The 20,000-nt window shown below is 44.5% G+C and overlaps 5 protein-coding genes across 9 annotated transcripts in view; 4 read left to right on the top strand and 1 right to left on the bottom strand.

Annotated features, from left to right (window-relative positions):
• Positions 1 to 1,931, top strand: part of LOC138407371 (protein FAM240C) — an 8,416-nt gene extending 6,485 nt beyond the window's left edge. For both annotated transcript variants that reach the window (XM_069522881.1, XM_069522882.1), the window contains exon 3: positions 1,750 to 1,931. In XM_069522881.1, coding sequence (XP_069378982.1) covers positions 1,750 to 1,858 — 109 coding nt within the window. In that variant the 3' untranslated portion in view covers positions 1,859 to 1,931. The remainder of the gene's footprint in view (positions 1 to 1,749) is intronic.
• Positions 1,932 to 2,176: 245 nt separating this feature from the next.
• nudt18 (nudix (nucleoside diphosphate linked moiety X)-type motif 18) lies at positions 2,177 to 5,624 on the bottom strand. Of its 3 annotated transcripts, XR_011240793.1 has the most exons (8): positions 5,485 to 5,624; positions 5,028 to 5,200; positions 4,810 to 4,920; positions 4,592 to 4,694; positions 3,985 to 4,108; positions 3,772 to 3,896; positions 2,598 to 3,189; positions 2,177 to 2,510 (listed from the first exon to the last, which is right to left on the bottom strand). XR_011240793.1 is itself a non-coding variant. In XM_020111418.2 (7 exons), the coding sequence occupies exons 1-7, from the start codon at positions 5,555 to 5,557 to the stop codon at positions 2,807 to 2,809; spliced, it is 1,092 nt and encodes a 363-aa protein (XP_019966977.1). In that variant the 5' UTR covers positions 5,558 to 5,624; the 3' UTR covers positions 2,177 to 2,806. The 3 variants fall into 3 exon arrangements, 2 of the variants coding, with proteins under 2 accessions (XP_019966977.1, XP_019966978.1); XM_020111418.2 differs by having other exon boundaries at positions 2,177 to 3,189; XM_020111419.2 differs by lacking the exon at positions 4,810 to 4,920 and having other exon boundaries at positions 2,177 to 3,189.
• A 1,652-nt stretch (positions 5,625 to 7,276) lies between these two features.
• sdhaf1 (succinate dehydrogenase complex assembly factor 1) lies at positions 7,277 to 7,772 on the top strand. Its single transcript, XM_020111420.2, is given in 1 exon segment — positions 7,277 to 7,772. A coding segment is annotated over 1 exon segment (249 nt). The 5' UTR covers positions 7,277 to 7,291; the 3' UTR covers positions 7,541 to 7,772.
• Positions 7,773 to 10,369: 2,597 nt separating this feature from the next.
• On the top strand, positions 10,370 to 16,352 carry ercc6l (excision repair cross-complementation group 6-like). Its single transcript, XM_069522879.1, has 3 exons — positions 10,370 to 10,536; positions 11,890 to 11,934; positions 12,132 to 16,352. The coding sequence occupies exons 1-3, from the start codon at positions 10,472 to 10,474 to the stop codon at positions 15,847 to 15,849; spliced, it is 3,828 nt and encodes a 1,275-aa protein (XP_069378980.1). The 5' UTR covers positions 10,370 to 10,471; the 3' UTR covers positions 15,850 to 16,352.
• Positions 16,353 to 18,868: 2,516 nt separating this feature from the next.
• adam9a (ADAM metallopeptidase domain 9a) overlaps positions 18,869 to 20,000 on the top strand; it is an 18,201-nt gene continuing 17,069 nt past the window's right edge. For both annotated transcript variants that reach the window (XM_069522878.1, XM_069522877.1), the window contains exon 1: positions 18,869 to 19,323. In XM_069522878.1, coding sequence (XP_069378979.1) covers positions 19,260 to 19,323 — 64 coding nt within the window. In that variant the 5' untranslated portion in view covers positions 18,869 to 19,259. The remainder of the gene's footprint in view (positions 19,324 to 20,000) is intronic.

Here is a 20,000-nt window from a genome sequence, read left to right as displayed (position 1 = left end):
CTGGAGTTAACCTGATAACCACAGACTCCGGTGTGTGGAACATGTTAAATCTGAGCTGTGTGATCAGGTGATCACTGACAGATGCTTCAATGATCAGACATGAACCTGAGGACAGATGTTGTCACCAGATGTTGCTGGGATGCAGTTTTGTTGTTTAAGGTTGAAGTGTTCTCGTGTTTTTCCGATGTTTGACTGAGCTCTGTGAGGTTTAGGGTTAAAGGGAAAGCATTATGACCTATACTGCAGTCAGCCACCAGGGGGCGATCCAGACACTCTGGCTTCACTTGTAGGAGTCGTCATGTTGTCCATCTTTATTTAGACTCTATGTTTCCTCACACCTGCAGACAAAAACTGAAATAGACTGAGCTGTGTGTGTGAGTGTCTGTGTGTGTGTGTTTGTGTGAGTCTGTGTGTGTGTGAGTCTCTGTGTGTGTGTGTGTGAGTGAGTGTGTGAGGTCATGAGGATTATCAGCAGCTGAGAGAACAAATGGAATAATCCAGAAAACTCGACAGGAAGGTGATGAAGACACAGTGAGGACAGCTGACAGTGAGCGTTAGGTTACACACACACATCCATTTACTCACATACAGAGTGTGTTGTGTCTTTCACACTCTCTCACACACACACACACACACACACACACACACACACACACACACACACACACACACACACACACACACACTCTGATGTTAGATTTGATGGTGAAATTAAGCAGTGGAGGGAAATGCTGATGTGACAGTGATAACACTGCAGCTGTCAGCAAGATACCAGATCTGCTGCTGACTCAAAGTCCACAAGCTGCACATTAAACACTGAATATTACATTACTGCAGCACACACACACACACACACACACACACACACACACACACACACACACACACACACACACACACACACACAGGGTGCCAGCGACTACACGACGGTCACCTTCAGATGACGGGTTGAGATATTATACGTTCATTAATCCCAGAGGATCAGAAGCTGCGACCGCAGATATTTGACCATTTAAGACTTCAACACGTTTACGTTCAATATAAAAAGCCACAGAGGTCACATGACACTGACATGTTCACACGGAGCCGACAGGAAACTAGACGTGATGTCATCTGTGGAAGTTTCACCTGTTGCAGCCGTTAATCAGATGGATGAAGCAGATTTAACACAAACGTTTTTGTTCCAGTCTATATATGAATATATGATATATCTATATATATGTGTGTGTGTGTGTGTATATTTATACAAATAATAGAGATCAGCAACTATATACAAAGATGATCAGCGACTGTATAAAGATTCATGACGTGTCACCGCTTCCTCTGTTTGTGCCACCAGGGGGCGATCCAGATGATTTGGCTTCACTTATGTGGAGATGTCCTGTTGCCATCTTTGTTTACATCCTTCATCGGCTGCTCATGAAATGTGACGGTCCCATTTTCTTATTGCATCATCCCTTTACAGTCGTCGCCTAGCAACAGAGCTACAGATGAAAAACGTCTTTGCTAATTGGTCGGTTCAGTACAAACATTGAGAAATAAATTCTACCTTAGAAACGCAATGAATCATGGGATATGTTGGGACTGGAAGGTGGAGCCTCTGTTGCTTATCTACGTTTTCTCCTCGTTTGTTCTTCACATTATTATTTCATGTTTCAACATTTCACTCTGTTTCATTTCAAATTAAATCTGTTATTTCTGTGACGATCATATATCAAAAGTTTCCGTTTATAACTTCCTGTGTTTCAGGCTGAGGGGCGAGTGGCTCGTCCGTCTGGAAAACCGAAACAAAAACCTGAAGCTCCTCAACGACAGCTACGTGAAGAAGGTGAAGACGGAGGAGACGGAGCAGACATGAGCCAACGCACGGGAACATGATTGTCTCTGTCCTCCAGTTTAAAGACGAATAAAGTTTCTTTTTTGGCAAATGAGTTCCTTGATCAGCTTCATGTTTGTTTTTAAACTTTAAGGTCAGAAATATCATTTGTCCTCCACTGTGGACACACTGAGGTCCAACGGACGGGACATAATCAGGTTAGCAGCATTAACGTGACTAACGCTGTCGTGACTTCTCACTTGTTTTTGTTAAGTGACGTTATTTCACTGGAACGTTCGCACAGTTTACATCAACAGTTTGTATCAAACACTTTAGCATTGGAGTTAGTATTTAGCTAGCTTGATTGTAGTAAACTTTATTTTCAGGTTTTAATAAACGTGTCCAAGATGTTTGTAGATATTCAGAGTTTAAAAGTCTTTCCCATTGTGTAACTTAATGATGCTAAGAAGTGGTGGAATGCTAACGTTAGCGGCTATCCAACAGAAGCTAATGAGCTCATTCGTTTTGTCTTGAAAGTTCCTCCAGATTTCCGTCGTCGTCTCTTCAGTTGCGGACGGATGACGAAGCAGTGAGTTCATATTGATTCATCACGTTTCCTGTTTATACAACTTGAAACCTGGATCCCTGCTGTACGACATCGTCCTGTTTCTGAGCATCACGTCGCCGTGGTGATCTGGTGAATGGAGATCCATCAACTTCTCAGGTTTTTCGTTGTTTCATAACGTTTGAATTTGAATTATTAAATCAAACTTTTTATTACCTTATTCACGTTTAAAGGCTCAGTGTGTAGAATATAGTGACCTCTAGTGGTGAAGGGTCATGTTGCAGCTGAATTACTCGATAAAATTAGACATTGTTTTCTTTCAGAACAAAAGCTTTCTGAAGGCCAACAGTAAGAGTGTTCTTTTCACAATAAGAGTCTTCTTGTTAAATCACAAAGGGAAGACTTAGCACTGCTGCCCCCTGTGGTCAGTACAGGCTGTGCAGAGGTAGGATGGAGGTGTTTTTGGTCTTTTCCAGCAGTTTCTCTCTCAGTGTTGGTTTCCGGACTTCCAACCACACGTACCGAGGGTTTTCTACAGGTGGAGGTTGCCCCGTGGGCGTATACTCCACCTTCTCTCCGTCCTCGTTGCGTTGGACGCGGTCGGGCACCAGTGCCACCAGCGTGTTGAGGCAAACCCCGTCCGTCTTTCCATGCTGCCGGCCATTGTGCTGCAGGCTGAAGACGCCCAGCGTGTTGACGTCGTGGTCATAGTACGCAGACGGCATGGCCTCCTGCACCACCATGTTGGCCGCCCAGGTCACCGCATGGGTCTTCACCGCCGCTGCTGTCGGGAGGTGGAGCCCTGGAGCTGCGGGGCAGACAGGTGGGGGGAGGGGAGCTGAATTTAAATATTTGTCAAAATGAAAACTCTGTTCTGAAGAAGTGAAAAGAGCTGAACACATGTTTAAAATCAATCCTGGTATTAATACGGATCATTTCTAATGTCGATATCTTTCACATTTAATATGAAGTAAAATGATCAAATGTTTGGTTCCACCTGGAGAAATTACATGAAAGAAACTTGTTAGATGTTAATTATGATTAAAAATCTGAAATGATCCCTCCATCTCCACCTGGTGTCTGGCTGCAGTATAACTCATAAACCTCCTCCATGTTAGCAGATGGGACATGAACCAAACTAAAAATCTAATTAGACGTTAAAATAAATGTTTCGTCGAAGATGTTTCTGTCGAACGTCAGCTCGTTCTTCTCTCTCTGATGTTTGTTCAAGTGTTTCTCATCAGTTTGGTTTGAATCAGTTATTTATGATATAAAAGCAGGCGGAGACGTCCTGATTGACAGCTGACACTGACTCAGAACTTGTCTTTTCAGCAGCGGGTCAGTGAAACAGGTTTTTATCAGACAATGAAGAGTCAGAAGAGTTTGGTACCTTTAATGAGAAGGATCCAGATCTGCTCGTCAGAGTTGGTGAAGACGAGGACGAGTCTCTGCAGCACGTGACGGCAGCTCAGGTCCACAGGTAACGTGACCGGATGCCAGGGATCCTGATGGTACCTGAAAGCAGCACAGCAGCCCGGGTCAGCCTGTGTCCACGACTACGACTCAACGCAGCACAAAGAAGGCAGCTTTAACGTGGTCGTACTTCAGTCCGCAGTCGATGAGACGGAGGATGTCTCGTCCTCTCAGAGGCAGGACGGACTGTCTGTCCCACCAGAACGCCTGAAGAGACTCCTGATCTGCTGCTGACAGACTCTTGATGTTTCCACCTGACACACGGAGAACATTTTCATTGTCTCTGAGATGAACTGACGTTAATATAAAATAGTTCAGAAATGAAAAAGTGACGCATTCAAACGTTTTGTTTTCTTCAAACCAACAAAACAAAACTGATGTTTCAATGAGTTTCGTCCAAATCAAACATTTTTAACTGAATTTTCAGAATATCAGAAAAAAATGAGAATTTTCTGATGTTCTGTGAATGTGAGGAACTGGTTCATGGAAACAAAGAGTAGGTGGCGCTGTTTCTCCAGTCAGGTGCTGTTACACCACTGCAGAAGAAGAGTCACAGCTCCGAACGCCGTCTTCCCATTGTCCACATGTGATGATGTTTTCATCTGCCGCCATGTTTCTATTCTCCTGGAGTCGACTGGTCCGTGACGTCATTGACTCAGAATCTATCTTTTAACCATCGTGTTGATTTCTGTCGTAATGTCGAGTGTGTGTCTGTGTGTGAACATGTGACCTCTGACCTGTGACTCTGGCGAGGAAGATGAAGCGGATCCACTGAGGTCCCTGCTCCTGGATCAGCAGCAACGTGATTGGCTCACAATCAAACCCCGCCTCCTCCTTCACCTGCAGACAAACAGCTTCAACACAGATGTGTGTGTGTGTGTGTGTGTGTGTGTGTGTGTGTGTATATATATGTGTGTGTGTGTGTGTGTGTGTATACGTGTGTGTGTTGTCACACCTCCCTCCTCAGTGCCTCCTCCAGGCTCTCCCCCACCTCCACCCTCCCTGCAGGAAGGTACCACAGTTTGTAACAGTCCTGCTTCGCCTCCTGCACCATCAGCACCTCACACTGATGGAGACACACACACACACACACACACACACACACACACACACACACACACAGTGAACTCAGAGTGTGTGTACAGACGTGTTGGGGGGCGGGGCGTTGCTCACCTTGTCGTTGAAGATGACGCCACAGACGATGTAGGTGACGTTCTTCCTCAGAGTCGCAGGTTTGCTCTGGTCCAGACCAACGTCACAGCAGCTGACCTCTGACCCCTGACCGGCCAACAGCTGCTCCACCTGCTCCTCCACCTGCCGACGCCCCTCCTCTGTCACCTCCATTTCTACACACACACAGGAAGTCCACCAGAGTCAGAACCACAAACTGAACCGAGGTCAGAACCAGGATCAGGACTGGAGTCAGAACCTGGGCCAGTGATGTCACTACCCTATTTTATTTTTGTAAGTGCACCGTATCACTTCCGGTCAGAGCGGCTCACAAGTTAATGAGCTGAAGTGAGTGACGTCAGCAGGAAATGAAAAAAAACCGTTTTCCAAAAAACGTCTCAACCGGAAACGACTTAAATCAAACACGTGATGAAAACATGACGTGAATAACAATACGAACCTTCGTGACGTCTACAACAGAGTTGGTTTCCGCTCATCAGCTGATTGTGCTGCAGCTGCTTCCGCTTTCCCATCCAACTCCGTCATCTAAACAGGAAGTTGACTCTCACATCCGCTTCATGACTTTCAAGACAAGAGCGTCGATGACTATACATTATTGTATTTTGTGCTGGTAGTTAAATTATATCGAGGTTTATTCACTGAAGAAAACATTAAATAAGTATCAATAAAGTGTAAGTAAGTTAAAGTAAAAAAAAAGATTAACTTTTATTCTGTATTATGTTCAGTAGTTTATCTGCTCCCAGCACAAAATACAATACTAACCCTAATTCATTTACATTAATTATCTGCTTTTACTCTTTATGTTTCCGGAATTAATTCCTTCCTGCAGAACTGGCCCTTGTAATTGAGTATTTTTATTTTTCTGTACTTTCCCTTCACGTGGATCTGAATTCTTTATAAACAGTCTGTGATTTACTGTCGGCCTCTCCTACTTGTATTTTATTGTGAAACGTCGTGTCGGAAGTCACGTGTTCTGTAGTCCTGTAGCTCGGTGGTGTTGTAACGTGGAGTAAGGTCACACTGATGATGCTAACAGGAGCTAGCAGGAGCTAACAGGAGCTAACCGGAGCTAACAGGAGCTAACCCTGGTCTTTACAGACACTTTCTGGTTCCGGTGATTTTCAACGATGATCAACGATCAGATGAACCGTAAAAAAACCGTTGAACCGTGAATCGTCGGCTCTTCCGGTCAAACAGGTGAGTGAAGCTGGACTGAAGATTTGTGATGTTTGAATTAAACAAGATTCTAAACTTCAAACTCATCATCTGTAACTAAAGCTCCAGATTCAGGTGAGAGGATCTATTCAGAAATCTAATGTAGAATAATTAGGATGTTTTCACTAGTTCATCTAAATTATATGAATTGTAGTTTTCTTTACCCCAGAAAAGACCCTTTATATTTAAATACTTCATATTTAAATCCTTTATATTTAAATCCTTTATATTGAAATACTTTATATTTAAATACTTTATATTGAAATACTTTATATTTACATGGAGGGGACCCTCTCTATGGAGGCCGCCATGTTTTTTACATTAGTCCAGACTGAACAAACTAAAACCTTTTGAGTTTTTATGACAACTGAAGCTATCACAGGTTCTTCTTCATGTTTGGAAGGAGAGGGGGAGGGGAGGGGTGTTCAGCTGCAACATGACACTTCACCACTAGATGTCACTAAATTCTACACACTGAACCTTTAAGTCTCTCTCTTCTTTTATCAGCTCTTATCATTATAATCATCAATCAAATGATTGTTTCAGTTCTCATCATTAGTGTTGAATCGTTAATTAATCAGACAATTATTAAATCACTCGATTGATCCATCGTAGAAATAAGAAATGTTTTTGTTACGTTAATTAACAAACTGAATGTTACGTAAAACTTCAGATTCTCACGTTCACATTTGTTTCATTCTTTTTTCTGCAGTGTTTAAAATCATCACATTCTGACAGAATTGATCAAACAACGATTTCCTGACGTCCTCAACTTCACTTCCTGCTGCTTCACTGATGTTAAAGTATTCAAACTGTTTTTTTTTTTCATCAACACCTGAACGCCTCTGATCAAGTTCTCAGCCAATCAGAGCTCCTCCAGCTCTGAGGGTCGTGCTGTGTTCAGGGTCTGTCATCTCTAACCTGACACCAGGTGGCGCTCAGTGGTCGCCGACAGCCTCATCCCTTCAGTCAGACTTGAACTAGTGGTCATCAGAGGAACTGCAGCTGCTGGTGTTCCTCTCAACTCAACGATGGCACGTCACAGTTAACTGCAGAAGCAGGTCCTGGCTCTGTACCGTCACTTCCTCAGGGCCGGGCGGGACAAACCGGGCTTCGTCCCACGTATCCGAGACGAGTTCAGGGAGAACGCCCGCATCAAGAAGACGGATGTGATGCACATCGAGTATCTGTACCGACGAGGACAAAGGCAGCTGGAGCAGCTGAAGGATGTCAACACCAAACAGCTGGGCTCCTTCTCCAAACCCCACGACCAAAGCTGACCTCTGACCTCCAACCTGCGACCACGTCATGTGACCTCAGACACCAACAGATACCTCACTAACACGCTGCGTTCAAGTACAGCAGGAACTCGAGAGCTCAGTGTGAAGGACAGTCGATGTGATAAATGTAGAACTTGGAAACATTAAGTGACTCCGTGTGGGGGGGGCTGGGTCAGGGGGTCAATGTTGTAAATAAGAAAGTGATAAAAAATAAAAACAAATTGAATCTTTATTTACTCAAGTAACTCAAGTATTACTCAGTATTACCTACTTATCTGAGGTACATGTACTAAAAAACTGCCTGAGTACCTTTACCTCAACCAAGGAGGCTCTGTTCACATCTGTGTCTGTCTCGTGAATTTAAATGTGGATTCATGAGGCGACTGTATGAGATGTATGTTCTACCACGTCTCAAGGAAATAAAATGTTTCTTACCAACAGATTTAGTTACTTTGCAAATTAGGAGTTTAAATATTATGTTGTTTTTTTTCATGAACAAAATTACACAACCAAGAAATACACGTTCGCTTGAAAACAATCACAACATATAGACAATGTAAAAGGTTTGTCAATTTATTCAATATTTCTTTATGTCAAACATTAAAAAACACGTGGTTGTTCCTGCTGTGACCGCTGGGGGCAGCAGCAGCAGAGTCTCGGGGCAGAAGAAGAAGAAGAGTCGTAAACAGGAAGTGAGAGTCGCAGGTTTTAGCTTCAGGTCGAAGATCAAATCTTCAGCTGCAGTTTGTTCTTCATCTCCCGCAGAGTTCAGACTTTCCTGGTTTTCCTGGTTTGATTCGTTACTTCGCGTGTTTTTCAGTCATGTCCGGTCCAGAAATGACGAACGCTCAGTTACTTCAGCAGGTAAGAACGATGACACGAGAGATGAAGTCAAATCATTTAAAGCTGTAATTGAAGAATCTCCTTCACTCTGTTCTGAAACTAAAACTTCTGTCAACGATTCATTCATCGATTATCAGCAGGAAATGAATCTTCATCGTTTTTCTGTGTCATGAATGAAGATGAATTTAATTTCTGCTGATGGAATAAATGTCTTAAAATACAAACAGACTTTTATACCATTTTTATCTTTATTCAATTAGTTGTTTTCTAATATTTCTAGACAAAGAAAAAACAGTTAATAATATAACAACAATCTGAAAACATTGATGATATAAAACCAGAGAAAAGGTTTTTACTTTTAAATTAAGGCTCGAACAAGAAGAAGCAGAAAAGCTGAAACAGGCTGAAACAACATCATTGGAGTTATTGTCTTTATTGTTGCTGTGACTGTATAAAGGAGGTTTCTGAACACGTGTGTCTGTAGCATGTTTAATGTCGCAGAGATTTCTTCTTCATGTGCAGAAACACAGACTCTTGTCGTGTCACAGTTTGAACTTGTGCTGAGACCTAAAGTGTAAAATGTTTATTCACATCTTTGATGGGTTTGTCGTTTAAAATCAAACCTGAGAACAAACTCCACTGTGAAGTTTGTAAGATGCTCAACATGTTAAATGTCCTGTTCTCTCCTGCAGATGGCGCTGCTGCGCTGGCTGACCTCTGACACCGTGGAGGACCGGAGGATTCTGGCCGCAGTGACCGGCGTCCAGGTCGGCAGAGAGCTGCTGAACCGGATCACCGGTCAGGACAAAGTGGACGCCTACAAGGTGCTGATGTGTTTCATCACAGTGACAGCTGCACTGTAGTGTGTCCACACTTTGTGGGGCTCATTCTGTGTGTTTGTGTCCTCAGAGAGAGTGTATCCTCAGCATCTCAGAGTTCGTCCGTCAGAACCCTGGAGCTTCACAGGACAAGCTCAGCGCTGAGGTGAAGAAGAGAGTTGTGCTTTTTGCAGCTCAAGTCAAAGCTCTGGAGGCGACACCGTTATTCTGATTGATCAAGAATATGAAACACCTGGACAGTGTGTCCACAGCTTATATCTTCTTATCTGAAACTCTGTTAACATTTTAAAACACGTTCTTTGACATTTTACTCTGTGTTCATGTAACTTTTAATTTATGTCATTAACTAAAAATGGAGAAACTGAAGCAGAACTTCACTTCGAGTCCTTAAGTCTTTGATTTATCATTTTATGGAAAAAACGTTTTTCTCTCTGTACCTGAGCCTTAAAGATGACTTTTCACAATAAAAGCCTCTGCGAAGTCACAGCCTCCTTCTTTATGCAGAGTGATCGGGTGAATAGAAGTCGAGGATGAAGCTGCTTCCTGTTTCCTGTCTCTTTATCAACACTGATCAGCTGATCAACATTTCTCTGTTTTTACAACCTGGGGATTTTCTATTAATGTGTGTTTCTTTATTGGCTCATTCTAAATAACCACAAAACTATCGTGCACAAATTGTAACTACTCAAAAAACAAGAAACCAGATATTTCTTCTCTGCAGGACAGAGAACAATTCATAATACATATCGGAGAGAAACATCTGAGAGAAACATCTGATTCATAAAAATCCAGCCTGATGCTGCATTATAATGATGTTCCTTTGAGTTTTACTGATGTTGCTTGTTTATTTATTTCAGTGGAATCACGTGTTGTTTTTTTAAATCACTTTTAAACTTATAATCTTTTCGATTCTTAGATTTTTCAGTAAATCTCAGAAGATTCTGGAAAATTTTAAAACGAACATTTTGGAAATTCCCTAAAAAAAAGGTGACATTAAACGCACCAGTTCCAATCGAAGCACAGTTTCCTGTTTCCCAAACCGACGCTTCTCATTGGCTGTTCGTCGCTACCGGTCCCGCCTATTGCCCTCATCTGTATCTCCGATTGGACAACGTCGTCACAGCGTCACTCCAGCGTCCTCTGTGATAGGCTGTAGAGAATTGGCGGGGGACGAGCAGCGGGTTCAAACACACCAACACAAACGTCTCCAGCGGCTCCTGCGTGTGTTTGTGTCCGGGGAGAGAGTCACATGTTCGGGATGGAGGTTTGTCACCAGGACGGTGGAGTCACGGAGGTTTCAGAGAAACTGGAGAAGTGAGTAACGTTCATGTTCGTGTGATCTGCGGCTGTTTGTTAGCTTCAGTGCTAACGTCCCACCGGTTAACACTGCGGAGAGGTTAGCCACATCTCTGCTAGCGAAACAGAGCCGAAGCTGAAATCTACTGAATCTGATAAATCTACTGAATCTGATAAATCTACTGAATCTGTTAAATCTACTGAATCTGATAAATCTACTGAATCTGATAAATCTACTGAATCTGATAAATCTACTGAATTAAATCTACTGAATCTGTTAAATCTACTGAATCTGATAAATCTACTGAATCTGATAAATCTACTGAATCTGTTAAATCTACTGAATCTGATAAATCTACTGAATCTGTTAAATCTACTGAATCTGATAAATCTACTGAATCTGATAAATCTACTGAATCTGATAAATCTACTGAATTAAATCTACTGAATCTGTTAAATCTACTGAATCTGATAAATCTACTGAATTAAATCTACTGAATCTGATAAATCTACTGAATTAAATCTACTGAATCTGATAAATCTACTGAATCTGATAAATCTACTGAATTAAATCTACTGAATCTGATAAATCTACTGAATTAAATCTACTGAATCTGTTAAATCTACTGAATCTGATAAATCTACTGAATCTGATAAATCTACTGAATTAAATCTACTGAATCTGTTAAATCTACTGAATCTGTTAAATCTACTGAATCTGATAAATCTACTGAATCTGATAAATCTACTGAATTAAATCTACTGAATCTGATAAATCTACTGAATCTGATAAATCTACTGAATTAAATCTACTGAATCTGTTAAATCTACTGAATCTGTTAAATCTACTGAATCTGATAAATCTACTTTATATCGACTTAGATTTAACTTTACACTGACAACACAGAGAATCAAGCTGTTCTACACACACACACACACACACACACACACACGGTGTTCTACACACACACAGTGTTCTACATATACAGACACACACACACACACACACACACACAGTGATCTACACACACACACAGTGTTCTACATATACACACACACACAGTGTTCTACACACACACACACACACACACCTTTATAATATGACATCACACACAATGATGAAGTGATGAATGAAAAGAGGAGCAGAGGGAGAGCTGACACATGTTATTATCCTCCTCCTCATTATTAATAATAATGTTTGTCTCTCCTCAAAGTGACGAGTCATCGAAGCTCTAACGTATTTACCGAAACAATGTTACACATGAAACTTCATCTGTTTCCATTTTACGCTGCATTTCAGACTGAAACACGTGTTAAAAACAAATACTTCACTGCACTTCAGTGTTTCTGACCCTGACTTTGTCTTTGCAGGTCTTTGTCCATGGATCCAGACGACAAGATGGAGGCTTATCACAGGTAATTTAGACAGTGTTTGTTCAGGCAACAGTTCTGTCTCCACAAGAAAGGTCAGATGAAGGCTTACTCACACATGATATGTTATATATGAATGTTTAGATCATATGTATGTTCTAGCAGAAGGCGTCAGTTAGTAATTGTCCTTAGACACAGTGGCAGATCGTCTATACAGTCTTGATGATGTTTCTTTCTTCCAGATTCATTCAGGATGGTAAAGATGTTGCCAGACAAGGGAACCTGCACAAAGCGCTGGAGTTCTTCAAACTTGCTCACAACCTTCACCAGAGTGAAAAACTTGAACGGAGAATAAAGAAAATTGAAGAACTTCTTTCTGAGAACAACTCTGAGGAGGAAGACGAAGAGTTTGTTAATGTCAACAACAGCGGTTTGATGCTTTTTAAAGAACTACATGACAAACTTTATGACTACCAGAGGAACGGAGTGGCCTTCTTGTACTGTCTCTACAGAGATGGTCGCAAAGGGGGGATATTGGCGGACGACATGGGACTCGGTAAAACCATCCAGGTGATATCGTTCCTTTCTGGAATGTATGATAACGAGCTAGCCAAACACACACTGCTGGTCATGCCAACTTCGCTCATCACAAACTGGACCAAGGAGTTTGCCAAATGGACTCCCGGCATGAGGGTGAAGGAGTTTCATGGTACCAGCAAAGGAGAGCGGACCAGGAACCTGGAGAAAGTTCAGAGGAGAGGTGGCGTCATCATCACCACATACACGATGCTCATGAACAACTGGCAGCAACTGTCGTCATACCACGGCAAAGAGTTCACATGGGACTACATGATCCTGGACGAGGCACACAAGATTAAAACATCGACCACCAAAACAGCCAAAAGTGCCTCAGCCATTCCATCAAAGAACCGGGTTCTTCTCACAGGAACTCCGGTTCAAAATAACTTGAGAGAAATGTGGGCGCTCTTTGACTTTGCTTGTCACGGAACTCTCCTCGGCACAGCTAAAACATTCAAAACCGAATATGAAAACCCCATCACCCGTGCCCGAGAGAAGGACGCCACCCCAGGAGAAAAGGCTCTTGGCTCTCGGATGTCAGAGAACCTCATGGCCATAATACGGCCCTACTTCCTCCGCAGGACGAAATCAGAGGTGCAGAAACACAAAATGAAAACTACACATCCTTGTAAAGAGGAACAGTCCGACAACAAGGATCAGAGCCAAGTCCCAAATCCTCCAAAAGACTCTGCCGGAGCTGTCATGCCCACACTGATGAGAAAGAATGACCTGATTGTCTGGACTTACCTGAGCGCCGTGCAGGAGGACATATACCAGCAGTTCATTTCACTGGACAGCATCAAGGAGCTGCTCTTAACCACCAGGTCGCCTCTCGCTGAATTAACCATTTTGAAAAAGCTGTGCGACCACCCAAGACTTCTCTCTGCCGGAGCCATCGCCAAGCTGGGCTTAGAGGAGAGTACGGCTGAAAACCAGCAGAACAACGACACTGACGCTCATAACATCGCTAATGTTCCTGATGACACGTTAATATCAGAGTCTGGGAAACTTGTTTTTTTGTTTGCACTTCTTGAACAGCTCAGACAAGAAGGACACCGCACACTTGTTTTTGCTCATTACAGGAAGGTGCTGGACATTTTGGAACGCATCCTGGGAAACAGAGGCTTCAAAGTGTTGAGACTGGACGGCACGATAACACAGATAGCTGAGAGAGAGAGACGCATCTGTCTGTTTCAAACAGATGAACGCTACACCGTCTTCCTCCTGACCACCCAGGTTGGTGGAGTTGGGATCACCTTGACGGCAGCAAACAGAGTGGTGATCTATGATCCCAGCTGGAACCCAGCGACAGATGCCCAGGCTGTTGACAGAGCTTACCGCATCGGCCAGACTGAGAACGTCGTCATCTACAGGCTGATCACCTGCGGCACGGTGGAGGAGAAGATCTACAGAAGGCAGGTTTTCAAAGACTCCCTCATCAGACAAAACACCGGAGACAAGAAGAACCCGTTTCGGTACTTCAGCAAACAGGAGCTGAAGGAGCTCTTCACCCTGTCGGACACCCGGTCCTCATCCACACAGCTGCAGCTTCAGGCGCTGCACTCCAGACACCGGCGGACTGACCCCGAACTGGACGAGCACATCGCCCACCTGCACGCCATGGAGATGTTTGGGATCTCCGACCATGACCTCATGTTTTCCCTCGATGTCAACCATGATGAGGCGTTGGAGGACCAGCAAGAGCACCACTACATTGAGGGGCGGGTCCAGAAGGCACAGGAGCTGATGAAGGCGGAGTCAGAGTTGCAGATGCAGCTGACGGAGAGCATGGCTTCGAGCACAGAACCAGCCTGGCTGCGACAACCGGCTGACAACAACAGCAGAGAGCGCTCCCATGAGAAAAAGCCAAGAAATCCACGACCAAGTCCGTCCTATCCACAACAGGATGCCAGTTTAAACAGGTCGCTGGTTGTGGTGGAGAGTGACCAATCAGGTTCTGGGAAAGAGGATGATGAACAGAATGCAAGTAACCGAGTCATTGATCTAACTGCAGATGACAGTCTGATAGAGCAACAATCTGTTGTAGACGTAGATGACGAGCAGAACCTGGATTCTCCCAAACACCAGGCTATCAAACAGGACCGTGGCCTGGCAGGAGAGGACACCTCTCCTCAGGAGGTGATTGACGGGTCTATGTTGATGTTGGAGGCGGATGATGCAGCGGGTGAAGTAGCAGATGCTTCGGCGCAAGAACCAATGGACCAATCAGTGACGTCTTCAGCAGCAGAGGGCAGCCTCGTGTACGTTACAGCAGTCGATGAAGATAAACAGATTAATGGAAGTTCACATGTAAAATACGACTCTGAGATGGAATTAAGTCACGCCACTCCTCTCCAGAGCAAAAGACTGTCTGAGCTGCAGGCGTCAAATTCAAGCTTCAGAGCCGACTCGGTGTCCAGAGTCAGTGCTGGACTCGAATCATTTGAAGGAAACTTCAATTTACAGCTGGAGGACAGCGACATGTTCTCAGAGGATGAAGTTCAGGACGGTCAGGAGGAGACAGAGGAGGCTGCGAAGAAGCTGCTGTCACAGCTGCAGATCGAGGGCAGTTTTGATGTCAATAAATCTCTGTCTGAGAGGCAACACAAAGAGGCTCTGAGACAAAGCCTCAACAACAGCCATGAAGCAGAAGAGTCGCTGAATGATTCTGTCGTAGCTACCAGGAAGAAAAGAGTCGCAGTGATTTATGATAGTGATGAAGATGATGATGAGAGACCACTTGAAAACTCCTTCCAGGTTCTTGGAGCCTCCACTCCTAAATCAGCGCCCTCTGGCTCCACCCCTCTCCACTCAAGAAAGAGCATCGGAGGAAACACATCTGTGGCCTCCCGCCGGTCGCTTCTCCAGTCCATCATAGAAGACATGGACAACCAGGACCAGGCTGATGATGATGAGGAGGAGGAGGAGGAGGAGGAGGATTACAGTTCAGAGAGGCATTCTGATGAGGCAGAAGAGGACGATGTCGTTGATTCATCTCATGAGCTTCAGCTGGAGGAGACAACTGGAGAAACTCTGAACACTGAGGAAGAAGAGGAGTCTGAGACAGCTGATGTCATCAGTAAATCTGGAGAGGAAATGAGCAGCGACCTCGAGGAGTCAGCCAGTGAACCCGAGCTCGCGTCCACTGAGAGAATGGATCAGTGCACGGTGGACGCAGGTGCCACGACGAACGGGACGAAAGACATCATCGAGTCCGAGTGCTACGACTCCCTGGTCAGCAGGGGGCGGGAGTGCTACAGCCAAGGGAAGTTGGAAAATGCCCTGGGCTTCTTCCTGAGAGCGATCGACATCAAACATGGAGATCCTGAGATTCAGCTCATGACCATCAGGTTGTATCAACAGCTGAGTCAGAAACGGTAGAGAAGACACGGAAATCTGTTCAACTCGTCACATGTTCAGGCTCGAGTGTTTCTTTGAGGTCATTGGTTCCAAATGAAAACGTAAGTTCAGCTCTGAGACTTTCATTCAAACTGTGGGATTTAATTTAACACCCACACCTGATTCTTTGCACCATTGGATTAAAAACCACAATATGTTCTATAACATTTAGATGAACATGTTTCATTGACAGAAGTATAACTTGTCCTTCTGTGAGTCTGCAGTTAAAGTCCTGCTTCATGTTTTTACGGTTTATAAATCTGTTGTTTGAAAAGGTGTTTTCAGTGCATGTGTGAAGCTCCATACATTTTCTTGTGAGGGGAAAAAAAAAAAGATCAATCATCTATTATCCAAAAGTAAATCCGTCTATTTTATTTCTTATCTGAGTTTTTTTGTCAAAAAGAAGAAAAATAATGTCTTTTGTAAACTGCACTTGTAAATACTGATATATGAAAAAGTTTCAGTAAACAGATTTGAAAATACAACTTGGTGTTTTTGTATTTGTAACTGTCAACATGCAGCAGGGTGTCAGAACATTTCACACTTCATAAAGTGATTATCTTTTTAAATGTCTGTATTTTATTAGTGGGTCTTCTATGAGATGATTTGTCTCTGGGAGATCACACTGACATGAATCTACTTCTTAAATCATCACTTTCTCTTTCTGGACTTCATGGGCAGGTGCTGACGTGCTGACGTGTTGCGGTGAGCATATTGTGTCACTTCCGGCGTCCGTGTATTGAGCTCGGTGTTGAACTCCTCTCTGTCTCACTGAAGCTAACTGAAGCTAACTGAAGCTAACTTTGAGTCACATTCACAGTTGTACAATTCCTTACACCCCCCCCCCCCCCCCCCCCCCTCTCCCTTCTCCCTCTCCTGCTTGATGTTCAGTTACTCCTCTGCCTCCTTCAGCGATCACGGTGTGTTAAATGTAACCTATTTGCCAGGATGGAGGCGAGGATCAGCCTTTTAGAGTCGTGGCTCTGCACCATGGAGAGTAGATCTTCAGCTGAGGTAGTGAGCCAGACCCCGGTAGCTGGTGCGAGCCAAGCAGCTGTAGCTTCTCCAGAAATTCTGATAGTGTTTATCTGATAAAACTGAATAAATTTAAAGAACTGCTTCCCTCTACACTGACCTCTCAGCCATGTGTCAGTACAATACAGGAAAGTTATCAAAACTTTACTCCCACATTAGTTGATAACTTAGTTAATAGAACAGCAGCTTCATTAAAAACAATCCTTGACGCTGTCGCCTGCTAAAAAAGAAGAAGGTAAATCAGAGGAGATCAGATCTGTGGTATAATTCTCAAACACGCGTTCTTAAACAGACATCGCGGAAACTAGAGAGGAAGTGGTGTTCCACCAATAATCATGACTTTCACCGAGCCTGGAAGGATCGCCTGATGAATCACAAGAAAGCTCTCAGAAATGCCAGAACCTCTTAATATTCCTCTTCAGCTCTGTAGCCAGGCTGACAGAGAGTCACAGCTCTACTGACCCATCTATTCCTCTAACTCTGAGAAGCAATGATTTCATTGCTTCTCAGAGTTCAAAAACGAGTTCACGCATTCGTTACCTCTAGATTAGATTACTGTAATTCCTGACACCATCTCAGCATTAAAGTTAAAGTTAAAACGTTCCTCTTTGATAAAGTCTATCGTTCTGGATCAGGTCCTGACCCATCACTTAGTTAAGCTGCTATAGGTCTAGACTGCTGGGGGAACTCCCATCATGCACTGAGGGAGAACTCCCATCATGCACTGAGCAGCTCTCCACTTCTCTCTGTCTCTCTGCCCCCCCACATTCATTCATTTATTTATTTTAATACATGTCAATGACTGTTTCACTTTGTCCTCCCATAGTCTCTCTCTCTCTTTTTCTCTCTCATCTCAGAAATCTCTGACCCCTGAACCTCAGGACAACAACTTTGACTATTACTAATTACAATATCTCAGTAATTCATTATGATATCAAATGTGTCTGTCATCAATAATAATTAATAGTCTTTACACTGTTGTTCACATTTTAACAAGTCAGATCTGACGCCTGATGGTGCTCAAGTGTCCCCGGTCTTTCTCTCACCTACTTCCCCCTCCCCACTATCCCTCTCCTCTCCTCTCCCCTCTTGTCCCTCTCTCTCCTCCCCATGTCTCTCCCCTCTTCTCCCTCTCTCTCCTCTCCTCCCCATGTCTCTCTCCCCTCTTCTCCCTCTCTCTCCTCTCCTCCCCATGTCTCTCCCCTCTTCTCCCTCTCTCTCCTCCCCCCCCCCTCCTCCCCATGTCTCTCTCCTCTCCTCCCCATGTCTCTCTCCCCTCTTCTCCCTCTCTCTCCTCTCCTCCCCATGTCTCTCCCCTCTTCTCCCTCTCTCTCCTCCCCCCCCCCCTCCTCCCCATGTCTCTCTCCTCTCCTCCCCATGCCTCTCTCCTCCCCATGTCTCTCCCCTCTTCTCCCTCTCTCCCCTCTCCTCCCCATGTCTCTCTCCTCTCCTCCCCATGTCTCTCTCCTCTCCTCTCTCCCCTCTTCTCCCTCTCTCTCCTCTCCTCCCCATGTCTCTCTCCTCTCCTCCCCATGCCTCTCTCCTCCCCATGTCTCTCCCCTCTTCTCCCCCCCCCCCTCTCCTCCCCATGTCTCTCTCCTCTCCTCCCCATGTCTCTCCCCTCTTCTCCCTCTCTCTCCTCTCCTCTCTCCCCTCTCCCCCCATGTCTCTCTCCTCCCCCGGTGGAGGCAGATGTCTCCTCTCTGACTGGTTCTCAGGTTTCTCTGTGTTAATGAGGAGTTTCTCCTCCACAGTCTCAAAGTGCTGCTCATGGTTCACCTGTTGGTGTCTTTATATGTTGATGTTAAGGTCCTGACCTTCTCTGTGAAGAGCCTTGAGATAATCATGTACTTTAGGTTTTGTCGCTATACAAATAAAATTGAATTGAATTGAATGATCAGGGTTTTAGATTCGTGCTCTTACTTTGAACTCCTGCCGGGAAGCAGGGATCGTTTCCGCTGACGTCATATGGTTGAGGCGGAGGAGGGATTAGAGGACACACGCGCACACACACATACACGCGCGCACACACACACACACACACACACTCCGTCACGCGTTCATCTGGTCTAACTAACGGGAAACGTTCGATTCCGGGTTGTGGTTCACGGTGGTTCACCGGTCGATCAGCGGGAGCGACGGGAATGTCTCCCCCGAAGAAGAGCAGCTCCGCTGGGTGTTGAGCATGAGACGACCTGAAGATAAGTACTGCCGCCACTACTTCTACTACTACCACTACTACCAGTACTACCGCAACTACTGCAGTAGTACTGCATACGACAGGAAGAGGCCGGGGTGTGAGGCCGCCCGGTGACATCAGTTCTCCCCGGCAGAGGAAGCAGGAGACGGGGGAGAAGATGAGAGGCAGAGGGGGGCTGCTGGAGGTCTGTGTACTACTGCTGCTGCTAGGAGAGAGTACAGGTACTACACAGTACTACTACACACTGTACTACACTACCTACTGTACCACACACTGTACTACTGCTGCTGCTGCTAGGAGAGAGTACATATACTTCACAGTTCTACTACACATTGTATTACACACACTGCTGCTAGGACAGAGTACAGGTACTACACAGTACTACTACACACTGTACTACACTACATACTGTACCACACACTGTACTACTACTACTGCTGCTAGGAGAGAGTACAGGTACTACACAGTACTACTACACACTGTACTACACTACATACTGTACCACACACAGTACTACTACTACTGCTGCTAGGAGAGAGTACAGGTACTACACAGTACTACTACACACTGTACTACACTACATACTGTACCACACACTGTACTACTACTACTGCTGCTAGGACAGAGTACAGGTACTACACAGTACTACTACACACTGTACTACACTACATACTGTACCACACACTGTACTACTACTACTGCTGCTAGGAGAGAGTACAGGTACTACACAGTACTACTACACACTGTACTACACACACTGCTGCTAGGACAGAGTACAGGTACTACACACTGTACTACACACACTGCTGCTAGGAGAGAGTACAGGTACTACACAGTACTACTACACACTGTACTACTACTGCTGCTGCTAGGAGAGAGTACAGGTACTACACAGTAC

Source organism: Paralichthys olivaceus, chromosome 4 (assembly GCF_024713975.1).
Source record: "Paralichthys olivaceus isolate ysfri-2021 chromosome 4, ASM2471397v2, whole genome shotgun sequence".
NCBI lineage: Eukaryota > Metazoa > Chordata > Actinopteri > Pleuronectiformes > Paralichthyidae > Paralichthys > Paralichthys olivaceus.
This window is presented reverse-complemented; position numbering and strand designations above follow the sequence as displayed.